Source organism: Rhinoderma darwinii, chromosome 4 (genome assembly GCF_050947455.1).
Source record: "Rhinoderma darwinii isolate aRhiDar2 chromosome 4, aRhiDar2.hap1, whole genome shotgun sequence".
In the NCBI taxonomy this organism is placed as follows: Eukaryota; Metazoa; Chordata; class Amphibia; order Anura; family Rhinodermatidae; genus Rhinoderma; species Rhinoderma darwinii.
The window spans coordinates 166,513,648-166,531,773 of record NC_134690.1 but is presented as its reverse complement, the minus strand read 5'-3'; the positions used below and the strand labels follow the sequence as shown (position 1 = coordinate 166,531,773).

General features: G+C 41.8%; 1 protein-coding gene across 2 annotated transcripts in view; it reads left to right on the top strand.

Moving 5' to 3' along the window:
- Positions 1-251: 251 nt before the first annotated feature.
- Positions 252-18,126, top strand: part of PRSS56 (serine protease 56) — a 51,442-nt gene continuing 33,567 nt past the window's right edge. For both annotated transcript variants that reach the window (XM_075864109.1, XM_075864108.1), the window contains exons 1-9: positions 252-754; positions 1,230-1,391; positions 9,579-9,779; positions 11,078-11,131; positions 12,519-12,708; positions 12,904-13,012; positions 13,680-13,839; positions 15,678-15,820; positions 16,372-16,531. In XM_075864109.1, coding sequence (XP_075720224.1) covers positions 643-754; positions 1,230-1,391; positions 9,579-9,779; positions 11,078-11,131; positions 12,519-12,708; positions 12,904-13,012; positions 13,680-13,839; positions 15,678-15,820; positions 16,372-16,531 — 1,291 coding nt within the window. In that variant the 5' untranslated portion in view covers positions 252-642. The remainder of the gene's footprint in view (positions 755-1,229; positions 1,392-9,578; positions 9,780-11,077; positions 11,132-12,518; positions 12,709-12,903; positions 13,013-13,679; positions 13,840-15,677; positions 15,821-16,371; positions 16,532-18,126) is intronic.

Below are 18,126 nucleotides of genomic sequence, written 5' to 3'. Positions count from 1 at the left end.
TATACAGCAATGTAGCAGATCAAGTTTACGTTAGGTGAAATGTTACATGACTGAGTGCATTTATAGTACGGTCCAAACAAATGTTCATAATAGAGGATGATGTAGCCAGGCTTAAGTAGAACCCTGGTGCTAATGAACACAAACCCCTCTTTTCTCACCCCATCCACCCTGCACGCCCACTCCCACCGCCTCCTCCTGTCCTGGCATCTGTGTCAAAGCATTAATGAATTGAGCAGTTTATCAGAACGCTTGGGAACTGTCCTTTCTGCCCCGCAACCCCCTCCTGTGGTCCTGGACATATACAGCTTCACCAACCATGCTGTGTATTGTCTAACTGTCATCTTCAGAAGAGGCTGCAATGAGACAAAAGCAAAGGGGAGAGTGACAACACACACACAGAACGTTGCCTGCAGAGTGACAGAGAGTTAAAGAGAGCGAGTCAATGGTGTATATAAGGGAGAGACGGAAGAGCAGACTGCACGACATACAGTAGAGTGATGCTGAGGAACACATTGCCAGATAGAGTGGACACAAGACAATGAGAATCATCTGAATGAAGATTGCTCCAGACATTGAAAAATAATAACAAGGCGGAGAAAAATATTTCATTCTTTTTCGTGTAAAATAATTGGGTTGTATGAAATGCGGCTCCCATACTGGACAGTGCTTTTTGTTTCATACCTGGCACCCCAGCTGATTTACTGCGCTCCAGTGAGTAAGGAACAATACAGACTACCAACCAGTGTCCTGCAAGGTGAGTCCTGGGCAACAGGTGAAACACATGACTGAGTGTAATCTCTGGACATTTCAGATTTCATGCGTCTACGCTGTTGTCATCATTTCCTAGAATGAATCTACCAATCATTAAGTGTAGAACAAGGCCAATGAGGATGTGCCACTTTGAATACCATGCCACTGGCCAGAAATGTGCCACTTTGAATGCCATGCCACTGGCCAGAAAGTGCTTTGCTTGAATCATTTTCAATGATCGGTTATCAACTCAATACGGTTTCCTAAATGACACATATCTTATTAACCTGATCACACACTGATGCTTCTGTACACCCATCAACTTATCAAGGTGCTGCCATGCCTCCATGTGACTATGGAAATGGTTTGTACTATGCCGACTGAAACTTGAGAAAAATTAACTACATTTCCTACTATGGTTTGATGACTTGTTTTTTTAAATTTTTTATTATGTTCATATGTTGATGTATTCTTGACAGCTCTCTCTAACAGGGGGACATTAATCCTAGAAGCTGCACTTAAAACAGCACTACAAGCTTTAGAAGTGGCTGTTAAGGAACAGAGTCGGCGTCAACAGGAGTGCGCGAGATGCACCATCTGCCTCTTCTCAGAATGTAGAAGCCAAACTACAACATGTAGAGGTCAGTAGCATTTACCACACATACTGTATGTAGTGTAAAGGTAGGCACCAAGAGATTTCCTGCCAGTACTTACAAATATTCATCATGTAACAGTCGGAATGTAGACGTTTAAACAATCTTTCTATGAATGCAATGCTTGTGGAATGAACGAGTAGTGACTGAGAGTAACTTTCAAGAACAGATTTACATTAGTCTGTAACAATAGAATTGTCATAGTGAGACTATTGACGCTCTGTCAACTATATTGTGGTCAGATTGGCATAAGTAGAGGGGGTGCTGGGGAATTAGATGTGTCCCGCGTGCTAGGTGCTAGAGGGGGGGAGGACAACAAGCCACTCTGACTTGGCAAGTGTATTAAGATACAGGGCTGGGGCACCAAACTAAATCTTTCCCCGGGTAAATGGAAAGCCTAGCTATGACTGTAGCAGAGTATGTTGTACATAAGGCAAATCAGAATCAAACTTGCTCTGAATGCCTGTCCACAGCGCTCAGAGCAGACATTAAAGGAGACATTAAACATATCTTTAAAGTGTAACTAAACTTTTAGAAAACTTCTGACATGTCATAGTGACATGACAGAAGTTTTGATTGGTGGGGATCTGAGCACTGAGACCCCCACCGATCGCTAAAACGAAGCAGCAGAAGCGCTCGGGTGAGCGCTGGGCCGCTTGGTTTCTGATCGGCTTTTCTCGGAAAGCCGAGCAGTTGGTGTACGTACTTTATAGAAAGTCTATGGGCCTGTACACCAACTTCTCGGCTTTCCAAGAAAAGCCGATCAGAAATGAAGCGGCACACCACTCGCCCGAGCGCTTCTGCCGCTTAGTTTCAGTGATTGGTGGGGGTCTCAGTGCTCAGACCCCAACCGATCAAAACTTCTGACATGTCAATATGAAATGTCAGAAGTTTTCTGAAAGTTTAGTTACCCTTTAAGTTTCATGGTATTTTCTAGTTTAGAAAACCCATTGTCAAATACCTTAGAAGGACATTCTAGTTAACAGAGAGGAGTCCCTCAATTAGCCGAAGTGTAAAGCAACTGCCAAGAGTCTCCATCTCTCTGGAGGACCCAGCACATCAATGCATTACACGGACAACCCATTCATTTTAAAGTGCACTGTGTAATACTGCATTTCCCCTGTGGTGGAGATGTATGGGAATTGAACACCTGCAGCTGGGTTTCCACACAAATTGCAGCTGATTCCTGGGGGATCAAAGCAGCAGGACACCCTGTGATATGCTTATTTTTAAGAAAGAACTTAGGGTATGTTCACACTGAGTTTTTTGCAGATTTTGATCTGCCTGCACGCCGTTTGCCGCGTTTTTCACAGCGTTTTTCGCCTGTCGCCATTGAGCGCCGTGGGCAAAAAACGCAGCGAAATACGCTTTCTCTACCTCCCATTGATGTCAAAGGGAGGTCGGAGACGTAAACGCCCGAAGATAGGGCATGTCGCTTCTTTTTCCAGCAAGACGGTTTTTCCGCTTGCGAGAAAAAAACACCTCCGCATCCCATTGAAATCAATGGGAGGCATTTTTGGACATTTTTTGCCGCGTTTTCCGACGCGGTTTCTGTGACAAAAACGTGTCAAAAAACTTTGTGAACTGGCCCTTATTGCAAAAAGAGATTGACTACATACAAAGTTTGTTTGTAGACTAAACATGGGCACATAGATCTGCATAAGTGATGTATAGACACAAGTAGGATTTTTTTTTAATGATCAACACTATTTGCAAAGTTGCTTTTTTAACTTTTTTTAGATGAATTGGAATAATAACATTGGTTGCAAAAGTGTACATTGCCTTTAGGCTCCATTTACAAACTGGAGCTGGTAAGAAAATTCTGATGCTCTACTATTTCCCTGAATTTGCATTGTCAGAATGCAGGCTTACATTTTTGGTCACTTGTGTTTTGTTTATGGCTCCCTGGAGTAGGTACATTATGTATTTCATATCCTTTATTTATATGGCACTGCTATACCTTGCCAGACTGTAATACCCATTCACATGATTCTTACTTACTATTGTAAAATACAATCTGACTTACCTATTGTAACGCTGACGGCCACCGACCACCGCTATCCTACCTCCCCTGGCAGCCGTTAGCGTCTCTCACCTTTATGCCGGCGTCTCCCTTCTCCTCCCTGGGGACGCAGGGGTGTGTTGCTTCCTGGTTCCCGCTCCTGTAGGGTGCGCACGTGCGCTCTAGTGGTGTCTTAAAGGGCAAGTGCACACCACTAAAAGTTTCCTTAGTCTGTCCTTGTACACCCTGGGATATATAATCTAGCCTGCCCTCTTCCCCAGTGCCTGACAATGCTGTGTCTTCCCTATGTTTGTCTTGCAAATGGTTCGTTACTTGTATCCTGTATCCCGTATCCTGAATCCCATTTCCCGTATCCAGTATCTGTGCCTAGTTCTGGTGTCAAGTTTAGTGTCCGAGTCGAGTTCACATCTGTCTCCGGTGCCTGTGCCAAGCTGAGTCTGTGACGAGATTTACTATCTGTTCCTGGTGCCCGTGCCAACCCGAAGGTCTGAGACGACTGCACAACTCCAGTTCGGTATTCTAGCAAAGTCTGGTATTGGAGCTAAGTCCAGGGTCCCGTGTTGGTGCCAACTCTGGTGTCGGTGCCAAGTTTGGTGTCGGAGCCAAGTCCAGTGTCCGGTGTCGGTGTCAAGTCTGGTGTCGGAGCCAAGTCCAGTGTCCGTTGTCGTTGCCAAATCCAGTGTCTGGTGCCCGTGCCAACCTAAGGGTCCAAGACGACTGCACTACTCCAGTCTGGTGTTCTAGCCAAGTCCGGTGTCGGTGCCAAGTCCAGTGTCCGGTGTCAGTGCCAAGTCCTGTGTCCGGTGTTGGTGCCAAGTACTGTGTCAGTGTCAAGTCCGGTGATGGTGCCAAGTACAGTGTTCCATGCCAAGCCCAGTATCAGAGACAACTTCTGTATTAGTGTCCTGTATCCGAGACAAGCCAGCTTCCGATTGTCCGGCATGTCATCTGCCAGCAAGTACTCTTTTCATAGAGACTATGATTGACTTTTTATTGATCAGTTGCTACTCCTAGAGACTATCATTGACTTTGTTTAATCAGCTGCTTCTCCGGACGGGGGAGCGGCCCAGTGGCTCCACATTCCCCACAAGCGTGACACCTATTTCTAGCACACATACACATATTGACAGTTATTTTGTCATTACATTTCTGAATTAAGGGAAAAAATGCACACAAATGTACAATCTCCATGTGATAGATGTAGAGGCGTAGCCAGTGGCGTAACTACCGCTATAGCAGATGTAGCGGCTGCTACGAGGCCCGCAGCATGAGGGGGCCCGTGCCACCCGCCGGCACGGCCCCCCCCCATGGCCGGAGGCTTCGCTAGCAGCTGCTATGGCTGCTACAGCGCGACGCCACTGAAGGGGTTTTTCCTACAAAAGACATGCATCCCCTATCCACAGGATAGGGGATACATGTGTGATCGCTGGTGAACGGGGGACCGAAAGTCCCCCGAAGTTCTCCATGACAAACCTCGGACTTCCGGGGTCTGTCTGTAGCTCCATAGAAATGACTTGCACACCGGTCGCGCTTGTGCGCATGCGTGACCAGCGCTCCTTTCATTTTTATTGAAATGCGCAGACGCCGGAAGTCCAAGGTTTGTCATGGAGGACTTCGGGGTCTGTGTGTCGTTATCTACAGGGGGGGTCTGTATGCCGTTATCTACAGGGGGGTCTGTGTGGCATTATCTACAGGGGGTCTGTATGGCGTTATCTACAGGGGGGACTCTGTATGGAGTTATCTACAGGGGGGGTCTGTATGGCATTATCTACAGGGGGTGTCTGTATGGCGTTACCTACACGGGGGGCTGTATGGCGTTATCTACAGGGGGGTCTGTATGGCGTTATCTACAGGGGGGCTGTATGGCGTTATCTACAGGGGGCTATATGGCGTTATCTACAGGGGGTCTGTATGGTGTTATCTACAGGGGGGCTGTATGGTGTTATCTACAGGGGGGGCTGTATGGCATTATCTACAGGGGGATTTGGGGCTGTATGGCGTTATCTACAGGGGGGGCTGTATGGCATTATCTACAGGGGGGCAGTATGGCGTTATCTACAGGGGGCTGTATGGCGTTATCTACAGGGGGGCTGTATGGCGTTCTCTACAGGGGGCTGTATGGCGTTATCTACAGGGTGTTGTGTTGGCGCTATCTTCAGGGGGCTGTGTATGGTGCTATCTATAGGGGGCGCTGTGTGGTGGAATCTATAGGGAGGCACTATCTACAAGGGGGGGTTGTGTGATACACAGCGGAGGGGGGGCCCAGTCAAAAGTTTGCTATGGGGCCCAGTCTTTCCTAGTAACGCCCCTGGGCGTAGCTAAGAGCTTGGCACGGGGAGGGGGGGCGAAACAAATCTGAGTGGGCCTCAACCCAGTGGGCTACCCCAATGCATGTTTACAACTAGAGAGGTGCATCCGGCGGGGTCAGGCTTACGTATACAACATCATTTTCTGTGCTACTCTGTTTCTGTAAACTTCCATAGAAGCGAGTGTTACAGAAATAGCATAGCATAGCGAGGTACACTGTTTCTGTAACTACTACGCTGTTTGTGTAACTTCCATTCACAGTATAGTGCCTTTCCAAACAGTATAATGCCCCATAGTGTCCCACACAGAATAATGCTCCAATATTGTCTCCCCACACAGTATAATGCCACTATAATGCCCCCACACAGTATAATGCCCCATGACAGCCCCAAAACAGTATAATACCCCCTTGGTGCTCCCACACAGAATAATGCCCCTATAATGCACCCCCACACAGTATAATGTGCTTATAATGCCTCCCCACAAAGTATAATGCGCCCACAGTGCCTCCCCACACAGTATAATGCCCCCATAGCTGCCCCCACAGTTTAATGCCCCCTTACTGGCCCACAAAAGGAATAATGCCCCCATAGCTGCCCCACAGAGTATAATGACTTCATATCTGTCCCCCATATCCAGTATGATACCCCCACAGCCAGTATAATGCCCCCAGAGGCAGCATAATGCCCCCCAACTGCCCCCACAGCCAGTATAATTCCCCCACAGCCAGTATAACGCCCCACACCTGTCCCCATACAGTATAATGCCCATAGTGCCTAATTAAAAATAAAAGAATACTCAACTAACCATGCTCCCACGATGAGTGGAGGAAATCCCTCTGCTCCTCCGGTCTGTGCAGTGTGTGACTCGGTGCAGACAGGTGCAATGACATCACTACATCGCACCTGTCTGCGCCGAGCCGCTCACGGCTGGCATTACACAGTAAATTCTGGACCAGTGTGCGGACGGCTCCATGCCCCAGCATTGGCTTCAACTGTATCTGCTTCCTGAGGATGCAGATACAATTGACACAGCCCTGCCCACCCCGCTAGCTATGCCTCTGGGTAGATGGTCCTTGGATGGCTCTTGATCTTAAACCTAGGACTCATGTACTACTCATGTAGGTTTAAAGGGGTTGCCTCATAAGAGCATGCGGACGTCATATAGGGTGTGGACTTAGGAATCTATGTATTACATGGGGGGGGCTATTCATTTGAAAGCCTGCCATTTAATATTACATTTTCTCTTAAGCGAAAAGTATGGGCAGCAGGAGCTTCCCCTGGCGACCAGCTGTGATCGCAAAGGGTTTATGAAGATCGTCCAGTAGGGGTTATGCGGAAAAGACCCCTTTAAGTGTTTTTGTTTGTTGCTATTTGATTTGTATGATGGCATATGCAGTTTAAGTACCCGCAAAACTACCTTTAAAAATAAGCAGCTTAAGATTTTAATTGGAGGTCATCACTTTAGAAGTATTACAGCTAGGTGACATTGATTTGAAGTAACTTCAGTATGATTTACAAGCATCAAGGTCAATGACTAAACCATTTGTGGATTCGTTCACATGCTAAACAAGATTATATAGACCCTGTGTGTCAGGCGTCCAATTTTCTAGACTATTGAAGGGGCACAGCTTTATAGATTAATCACTGAGCAGAACGTTAATATGTCTTTGTTGATCTTTGGGCATATGTGACTGGTCTCAACTGTTTTTTTTTTTTTATATTTTTTAGTAACAAGCCATTGCGTTCTCTTACACATATTTACCCATTTCTCCTGCTAAGTAATTTTCAGTATCTCATTTGCATTCTGAAAAGCAGAAATTAATTGAGGGATGAAGAGTTGTTTGCACAGATGGTCACCTTGACAAGTGTTCATAATAGATGGTGTCCATGTTACTAATAATAAAATAACTCCTTTTTACCACCATACAGAACACTAATTAATACGCCTTTTAATAGGGATTATATATACCAAATAAAAATGAATTGTCACCCATTTTCAGTTATTCTGCAATGAAACAGTAATTTCTTTCTAATGCGTACTGCTGTTTTTATTCTCACTATAATTAGTAATCTTATAATAATTAAAGTCTAATTCCTCCACATTTATTGATCTAACTAAACCCCTCACTCTATTCTGGCTTCATGGCTCAACCTCCCTGCCCTGTTATCTCCCAGGCCTCTATTTCTATTATTGTCTGTGACCACGACTGTGAGGTATGTTAGGAAATTAGTCGCTGTGGTCACTGAGACAGGAAGTGATGTCATTTGATTGACAGATGTAGACAGAAGGATATCATTTGGAGGAGACGGAGGCATCACAGGAAGATTAGGAAAATGTTACATGGCATGTTGTATTTGGTACATAAGTCACATGTTGTTTTGTCACTGAAGGTTATTCTTTGTAAAAAGTTTCAGTATCAATTCCTCACGGTGTCCCAGATCTCTGCTTACTGTCATTCAATTGGAACCTTAAGGGTATGTTCACGCGCAGTGGTTTCAGACGTAATTTGGTCGTTTTACTCCTCGAATTACGCCTGAAAAACGCCCCTAATACGCCTACAAACATCTGCCCATTGCTTTCAATGGGAATTACAATGTTGTGTTCCCACGAGCCTTTATTTTTGGAGGCGTTTTTCATTGACTCCATTGAAAAACAGCTCCAAAAACGTCCGTAAAAAACGCTGCGAAAAGCGTGAGTTGATAAAAAAAAAAAGTCTGAAAATCAGGAGCTCTTTTCGCCTGAAAACAGCTCCGTATTTTCAGACGTTTTTGGTCACTACGTGTCACTACCCTTATTGTTTACATCCAGTATATACAATTTCATCCTGGTCATGTGACGATCACACACACACACACACACACACACAATACAGTTATGAGAGCAATGTCTTGTTACAAGCCTTGTGTGCACTTGTGGGTCTATCACGTGATCGGGGCAGATTTTTATCCACTGAAAGTAAACAATAACGCAGAGATCCTAAAATTTGCGAGGAATTGATACAGTGAGTATATTGGAACATTGTATAATTTATTTCTAATTTACTTCTGTTCGTGAGGAATTGAAACAGTGAGTGAATTGTAACATTGCATAATTTATTTCTAATTTACTTCAGGTGGCAAAGTTGTGCAGATTCGTTGTCACGTGGAAGTTCTGTAGTTTCCTGTACTACAATGTACCGGTAAAGCACCATGTGATTGAGGCCTATCTCCCCCTCCCATTCGTGTCGGCTTGAACAGAATACGTTTGCCAGCCCCTTGCAGTCACGCGATTGGTGACGTTCTAACACGGAGGGGGGCAAGTGGCTGGCTTCCTTCTGTCACATTTCTAAAAACCGAGACTTGACCACGTGACCGCAAGAGACTGGCACTGCTACTCTGTTCTATAACTGAGCCCCTTGCAGTCATATAGTCATGTCTCGGCCCTCAGCAATGTGAAAGAAGGGCATGCTGGGATTCTTAATCTTTCATCTCGTGCTGAAAGCCATAGCTCTGCCTTGAAAGTAGGAAATGATTGAGCAGCGTGGCCATTTTATTGGGGATTTATTAAAAAAAAGTCTACTTTTTCACAACTTTTCTATATGGGAGGATGAAAAAAAAGTGTACATTTTTTTTTACTTTTAATTTTCCTACTGCCGGATTTAATTGTAATAAGAACAGATATTTATAATTTTGTAAATTTCAACATAAATGCTAATAAGACCTATCATAATAGTTTGGCTGAGTTTTTATTTGGTTTGAAACTTATGTACTCTTCAAGATTTTTTTAACGCTTTAGCTTCCCAAAAACTCATATGTCTCCACACATTTAGCATAAAAGTGACACTTGTTTTCATTGTCTTGCAGAGAATGGAGCCACCGCAGAATCTGAGCCAACTTGTGAGACTATCCTGACAGCAGACAAGGAAGCTGGTCCTATAGAAAGAAGCTGGGCCCTCAGTGTAGTGTGTGGCTTTTACCGGCAGTTGTGTATGGAGGGGAATCATACATCAGAAAATTGCATCAAAATCATGGCTGGACAATGTCATCTCAAGCTGCAAGAATGCAGTAAGATTATAACTATATAACATCTATATTGTAAATTAAAGGGGTTGTTTTTTTCCAGAATCAGTGGCACTCTTGTCTATTAAAGTAAATATGGCTGAGCTGCAATACCCGTCAGGTACAAGAGTGGTGCGGTTTTTGGGGGAAAAAAGCAGAACCTTTTTTCTAATCTGGTAGAACATCTTTAAACAAATGAGTGAAGGGACAGTGGCACAGGGTGTATTTTAGGCACAGTCATGTATGGAAATTATTTACATCGCATTACATTGACTTCAAGAAACTCTACACTGAGGTAGACAGTAATGTAGGACTGCCCAAGATGCACCAAATTTATTAAGGGTCGTGCATCTTAGTCAATTTGGAGCATTTCACTCTAAAGTATTGTGGGTGTTCTCCTTTCAAATAACAATAATAAGGAAAAGTAAATATAATTTACATGCTGGCTTATTCTTTTTTGCCGTTTGCATTTTTTGCTTAGTTTTTTTTCCAGTGGAAATAATGCCGCAGCCACATGTTACATAAATGTGAATGAGATTTTGTTTTATGAATCACGGTTTTTACATGCAGTACCCAGATCTTGGTTTTCCATATAAACAGTTCTAGGAATATTTCTTAGAACAATTTCTTTAGCAAAATGGTATTTGTTGATTTTGTTCTTTGTTTTCCTTTGTTTTGTTTTTTTTTTACTTTTGTGTGACTTACACATCGTAAGTGTATAGCCTAAATGGTAGATTCAGTTCTAATAATGGGACCTATTTACTGTATAAATCAGGGAAGCCTGAGGCCTCATGTACAGCGGCACACAGAGTCGCTACAGTTCTGTATTTCAGACATATAGACACACCATGTGCCACTGTACAGTGCCTCGGTACAATACTGTATTCTTCTGTAGAAGCAATGCTTCAAGTGGAGAATACCTCCGTAATCTAGCATGTGATGGAACATCACCGTTTCTGTATGACTACATGAGAAAGACTTCTGTGTCTTTGTATGAATTCAAAGGCATATAGAGGTACAGCATGGGCCGATAGCTTTCTATCAGTGTCATATTATGGCCGTGTGCATAAGCTCTTGATTTTAGGAAAATTACCGGTAATTGTTATTATTATCTATATAGAGTAGAGTATGATTCTTAAGTGGTTGTAGGAGTTTATTTGCTGCTCTTTAGGAAACTAGAAACTTTTGCAGGTTACTTTTAGCTCAGCGGTCATCACTGAACATCGTATTCTATGAAATTGGACTGCTTTTGTACGTATACTGTATATGTGTTTCCATTCAATTTGTATTTGTTTCTTTTGCAGAGTTAGAAAGTGACTTGGATTATCTAAACACGTCACCTGATTCGGGAAGTCTGTGTGAGTAGACTGACTTTGTCATCATCATGCATCGAACATTCTCCATACACATTTTGTTGAAAGTTGTCATGGCAGGAGAGGATTCAAACGGTTAAAATAACTGTTTTGCTCAAAATAGACCACATCTTCCATATAATACCTTTCTGTTAGTAGAGACAATGCCTCACTATTACAATGACAATCTATTTGGGAACAACAGACAAATAGAGGCTCCAAAATCATTGGCAGTTCTTGAGTTTCCATGTCTGGAAAAATTACTATGCTTATCACCTCTTTCAACTAACTACTATTTGCTAAAATAAAATAAAAACAGTAGATACTGAGAATGCTGCATGCTCTCTTGTGTTATCAGGGTTACATATGTAGTATAAGGATGGACCTATGATCTTATGCCCCATACTATCCACACCTAAGGTTGAGTTCACATATGTGTTGGATGCTCTTTAAAGCAGTTCCGTCAGATTTAACAGCAAGAATAGCGCTGTAAGTCAATGGGGTCCGATAGGCAACACCGGGATCTGTTTCACACCGGTTAATATGAAGCCTGTAAAATTTGCAGGATGTCACATTACTATATCTAGTGGCATTGGGAGAATTTTCATATTTGCTTTTGCATTGATAACATAGTTACATAGTTGATAAGGTTAAAAAAAAGAAACTGATCAATCAAGTTCAACCTATAATACTACAGTGTTAAACATATCAGGGTGAAAATTCTTTCCCAACTCCAATTATGTATAGACCCCTGCATCAACGTTTATCTCCAGAATCTAGTACCCATAACTGGTAATATTATATTTTTCAAGAAAGGCATACAGGCCCTCCTTGAACTTGTTCAATGAATCAGAGAGTTCCATAGTCTCACTGCTCTTACAGAAAAGAATCCCCGTCATGATAATGGTGAAACCTTCTTTCCTATAGACGTAGAGAATGCTCCCTCTCTTGTCATGATTACAGGCCGAGGTGTAAATGTATCATTACAAAGCTCTCTGTACTGTCCGTTATATAGCTGTACTTTGTAATTAGATCACCCCATAGAAGATAATTTGTCTCTGTACCTCAATCCACCCATTGCCTTTATTACCTTGGTCACCCTCCTCTACACCCACTCAGCTATGTCCTTTTTACACACAGGTACTTATCATTGTACACAATATTCCATCTCTGCTCAGACTAGCTATTTGTATAGTGGCAAAAGTTTATTCTTGTCATTAGCATCTACGCCTCTTTTGTGGAATCCCATGATTTTATATGACTTGGCAGCAGCTGCCTGGCACTAAAACTTCAAGCAAGACCCTCAGCATTGATGCCATGATATTTGAGGGTTGTTTGTATATGGAATACCTAAAAAAATATATAGGTATAATTGTTATTTTCCCTTCAACAGTAACCTGCGGAAAAGCTATAGCATCCACCACCAACAACACTATGCCTAAAGGTCGCATAGTTGGAGGAAGCATTACTTCACCTGGGTCTTGGCCATGGCTGGTGAATATTCGACTTAATGGAGAGCTTATGTGTGGTGGAGTCCTGCTGGGAGATGTTTGGGTTCTAACAGCTGCACATTGCTTCAATGGGTATGAGAAAATAATCTTTTAAATTGTCCCAGTTGCATTGCTTGAGCATGTAAGACTATAATGTTTGTGTTATATGTTTGCAAAATGCGTGTATAGTGATAGAGATGCATATGAGTGACCATTAGTGGGTCAACAATGTCTGTCTCAATTGCTCTTTGGTGCCCAGATTATTAGATATGTACTTTTGTTTGGCAGAAATGTTAATGAGCTGCATTGGACGGTTGTGATTGGGCAATATAACCTGGGCAAAGAAGAAGATGAAAAAAAAGTCTATCAAGTGAATAGGATTATAACCCATCCCAAGGTACTGAAACCAAATGACAAACACATTTAAAGTGTAGCTAAATGTTCGACACACTTCTGACATGTCACAGTGACATGTCAGAAGTTTGGATTGGTGGGGGTCCGAGCAAGGAGACCCCCACCAACTGCTAGAACGAAGCAGCTAAAGCACTCTTGTGAGTGCTCAGCTGCTTCGTTTCTATTCGGCTTTTCCCGAAAAGCCAATTTATCGGAATATGGGCTCATAGACTTCTATTGAGTCCATACACGATACATTTATTTCCGGAAAAAGTCAGACACGAAGCGGTTTAGCGCTCACACGAGCACTTCAGCTGCTTCGTTCTAGCGATTGGTGGGGGTCTTAGTATTCGGACCACCATCAATCCAAACTTCTGACATGTCACTATGACATGTCAGAAGTTTGTCGAACGTTTAGCTACACTTTAAGATTTGTGATAAAAGGGAGATATACAACCATATATAATGTATGACAATTATTTTATTAAGAGAAATTACCCAAAACCTTGGTACAAATTCTTGGCAAAAGATCCTCTAAGTATCTTGATGTACATATTCATACTAATTGGTGGCAAAAGAATTGGAGCTAGGCAACATATATTGCTTTAGTGACAATATTTGATCTTTTAATAAAAAATAATTCTGATCTTATTTTTACATTTCCTCTATAGTTTAATCAGAAAACATTTAATAATGATCTTGCACTGGTGGAATTGACAAGCACAGTTGTAGCATCTTCTAGAGCAATTCCAGTGTGTCTCCCTACAGTACCTATGGACCCAGCTCCTGGAACAAACTGCTTCATTGCTGGGTGGGGCTCCCTTTATGAAGGTCAGTCTACTAATATCTTCTTTATCAACCCCATCCTAAAGGGGTCCTGTCAGCTCTCCTGACATTTCTGTTTTAGTAAATAATTGTATTCCCCATGAAATAACAATTCTGGAGCATCTTTTCTTAGAACTCTACATTGTGCCATTCCTCTGTTATTCCTGCTAGAAATGTATAATTAAATTGACAACTGGATGTTGCCAGTTGGGGGTGTGTCCCTACACAGACTGACAATGTCCAATCAGTGCTGACAGTACCCCTTTGACAAGGGAAATGGTAACACCCAGTTGTCAATTTTTTCATACATTTCTAGGAGGAATAACAGAAGAATGGCAAAACGCAGAGTACTAAGAAATTATGTTCCAGAATTGTTATTTCATGGGGATTACAAGTATTTATTAAAATAGACATGTCAGGAACCCTGATTTAAAGGTGAAATCAAGTCAAAATAATTTAATGGAACGAGATCACAGACTTTGACACACACACACACACACACACACACACACACACACACACACACAAAAAGATCATTTTGAATAGATTCTACATATCAATAATAAAGAGGTAATAGAAATGCACCATTTGCAAACAAGTTGTACAAATCTGTAGTCATTATTTTTTATTTTTTTCCATTACGTTTTTATTGTAGTCGTTATTAAAGCTGTCATATGTAAGTTGCGGAAGAGTTGAATTTGTCACACTATAAAAAGTCTGTGTGACAACTTATGAAGATTAGGGCACCTACTTGTCTAGCGTCGCTTAAAGAGGATGTCACTAGTTTAGTAATGCCCAATCTCCTAGCTAAATCTAATAGGCGCTGTCACACTGATATGGCTAGTGAAAATTGTGTCCCAAAAAGTTTACCATTTTAAAAGTGATGTGCCTGTTTCTAAATATGCAAATGAGGCTATACTAGACAAGTGGGCGTCAACAGCAGTGATTCTCCTGAGGTGGAGCCTCCTCACAGCCTTTGGCGCTGTCCTATCAGCATGAAGTTGCTTCACACAGTGTGAGAGACTGAGGCTGGAGGAATGGGGATCACTTCAAATAGCCATATCTCCGGCTGTGGACCACCTAGAACAGTGGTTATGGCGGCATATGAAAGATGAGATTCTTTCATATGACACCAGCATCGCAGTTCTTGCTGTGAAACAACCGGAGGTATCACCAGTTGAAAACACAGTCGGGAATGGAAGCTGTACACCATATGATCGCACTGTGTTGTTGGGCAGGGAAGGGGGAGAAGCTGTATGCTGATTGGACAGCATTACACAGAAAACATTACACCACCCAGAAAGCAAAGAAAGAGTCACCTCCCATTTGGCAAGTATAGACAAATTAGCATATTTAGAAAAATGCTCATAACTTTGCAAATAATAAACATTTTTGAAAAACAACTTCACTGTAGTTATCAGCATCATAGCGCCTATTAGATTAGTTAGGAGATAGGGAATTAATAAACTGGTGACAGATCCTCTTTCAAACTACAAATACTTACAGAATAAGTAAGGAGCAGGCAGCTTGCAAATCTTGACATTACTAATGTATTCTGTTCAAGCATGTGTTTGCCGGTTTACCTAACATCTTCACCTCCATTTTTTTTTTTTTACAAAAAATCATCTAGTTATTAAAGCCAAGAATCAAACAATATATATTGAAATATTGGAATGAAGAAATACAATTACTATACAATTACGATTACTATTCTTCCATTTCTGTACTGTCACTAAGCTGCCCTTCGCACTGGTCTCATTTATCTATTGTAAATAGAGCTTTCTTCATATTATATAAGCCATGTGAATTTACTGCACTTTTCTACTGTTATATTCCGAAAACAGATGGTCCTCCATCAGATGTTATTATGGAAGCTCGTGTGCCAGTTCTGAGCCAAGAATCATGCAGGAGCACCTTAGGAAAGGACATGTTGACCAGCACCATGTTCTGTGCTGGCTACCTGACTGGAGGCATAGACTCTTGCCAGGTAAATTTTCCATTTTCATCTGGGGAAAACATGTTACAGGGGTTTTCCAGAAAAATACTTTTTTGGTCTATTCTTAGGATAGGCCATCAATGTGTGATCATTGAGCCTCCGACCATAACCCATTTGCTATAATAGCCTTCGTTTAATAGAAACATCATGAAAAGCTATTGAAAAGCTCATGACAATTCTGTTAAATGGATGCCATTACAGCCTAGGGGCGACAGATGCCACAGTTAGGCATCCATCACAGCCTCTGTTTAAAGTATATACGTCAGGAGCTTTTCCAAGCATATATACGTTAAAACAGTGGCAAAACAGTGATGTGAACATGGACCTGTTATACTTATTGCAACATTCATGTGAAAATCTTTGCATGTTACTGCCACCCTTTCTTGTAATGCTCTATATAATATTTTTGGCAGGTTTGTTTTGTAACACCCCATGTATGGCCGTGCACCATTTCTGTTAACCTGGCACACGCCCAATATAAGCAGTGTGGGCCTAGAAATAACACCTTTTATACATGTGTCCCTGTCTTTCTCCAATCACAGGGAGACTCTGGAGGACCTTTGACCTGCCAAGATCCTTCCACTAAACAATATGTAATATATGGCATTACCTCATGGGGTGATGGCTGTGGAGAGAGAGGAAAGCCTGGGGTTTACACCAGAGTAACAGCCTTCATTGATTGGATCAGGAACCAGATGAAGAGTAAGGATATTTGCTCTTCATGACAGCTTCTAATTGAATGATAATAAACAAGTGCTATGTTTCCAATTAATAATTATCACCTACAAATCCCAAATGTTTTTATCTCTGTACAAATGCCCCCATTTTACTGTCTAGGACTAGTTCACAGCTCTGTCCACTTCCACTTTTTGCTTGATAAAATCTGGCAAAATGTACCAATTTGGAGATACTGTAAAATATAATTTATAAAATGATAAAAAAAAGCTCACAATAAAAACAGAGGGGGTAATTTATTAAAAACCTATACCTATGTACAAATGAGGTGTAACTAACAAACAGTCTGCAAAAAATTGGATCTTTTCCGTCTTTCCCGTTGGATTTATTTGACAATGAGGATTTTGGTATAATTGTCTGACTAGCAACCAATTGAATGTTATATAAGGGATTTTTTTTTCTCATTTCTCCCTACTGATTCTGGCTATTATGACTCTTCGTAATACTGTTGGCCAAAATATAGTCGGATGACAGATCTATCAATGTATCTGACTACTTGTTGAAATCTCATGTCTATGGAGAGTTTAAGGCGAGGATCACACCATTTTCGGAGTTTACAGTTACATACTTGTGCCATTGACTACAATAAAAAAAATATATGTTGTATACAGTTGTATTGAAAAGTCCAGTATCCTGAGTTGAAGATGTGGGATCCCCACATATCCCAACGAAACTTATGCCAACAGGACACCCTTTTGCTATACCCTTGCCATTAAACTCTATAGGCATGTCGCTATAAAACATTGGGAGATTTTATTTAGCATAAATGTCGACAGTACTCCACAAGTACTGTATCAAACCTTCGAGAATAGTTATGGCTTGATGTGTGTTTCTTATAGTGTCTGCATCAAATTTACAGATGATCATGTGACTTTTTATAAATTTGGTGCAGGACCAAGAATATTTGTAGAAAAAAGTGTCACCAAGAACAGATTTCTTTAAGAAATGGGCCTCACAGTATTTTTTGATTCCACAGCGGAATATAATTCAGATGATCCGATTGCATTCCCTTATATTCTTCTATAGCAGATGTTGCCTTGAAGCCTAGACCTAAGAATGTGTTTTTTCCTATGTGTCATGCGGGTGAACAATCATATTAGCTAAATGAGTTTTTGTAAATGTACATTTTCTCTCCCCATGTTTGCTGAGTGAGTAGGCTGTTCCTGGTGTGATGCATGCTCTAAACCAATCAGATGTTTCCCCCTGCTGTTCCTCTCTCACTCTCCTGCTCTTACTTTAAAAGCACTGAGTGAAAATCTGCAGCTGCATCCCCCTCCTTCCCCATTCTCTCTATTTCCTATTTACTGATTTACACTAGATGAATTTTAGGGGGATTGAACATTTACAGAGTATGCAGGTTGGAAGAGTGGAGCTACAGGCTGCTGGAAGGTGATTAAGATGCCACTTTCTCTTAATAAGATAAAATACTACATTTTATCTATTCATATGCACTGGTATTTTGATTTCTGCAAAAAGTATAAATCTAGAGACGGTTTTATAGAAAATGGGGGGCTGGACAATAATCAAACTAGGGTAAACTAGGTCAGACACGCAGGACAAGT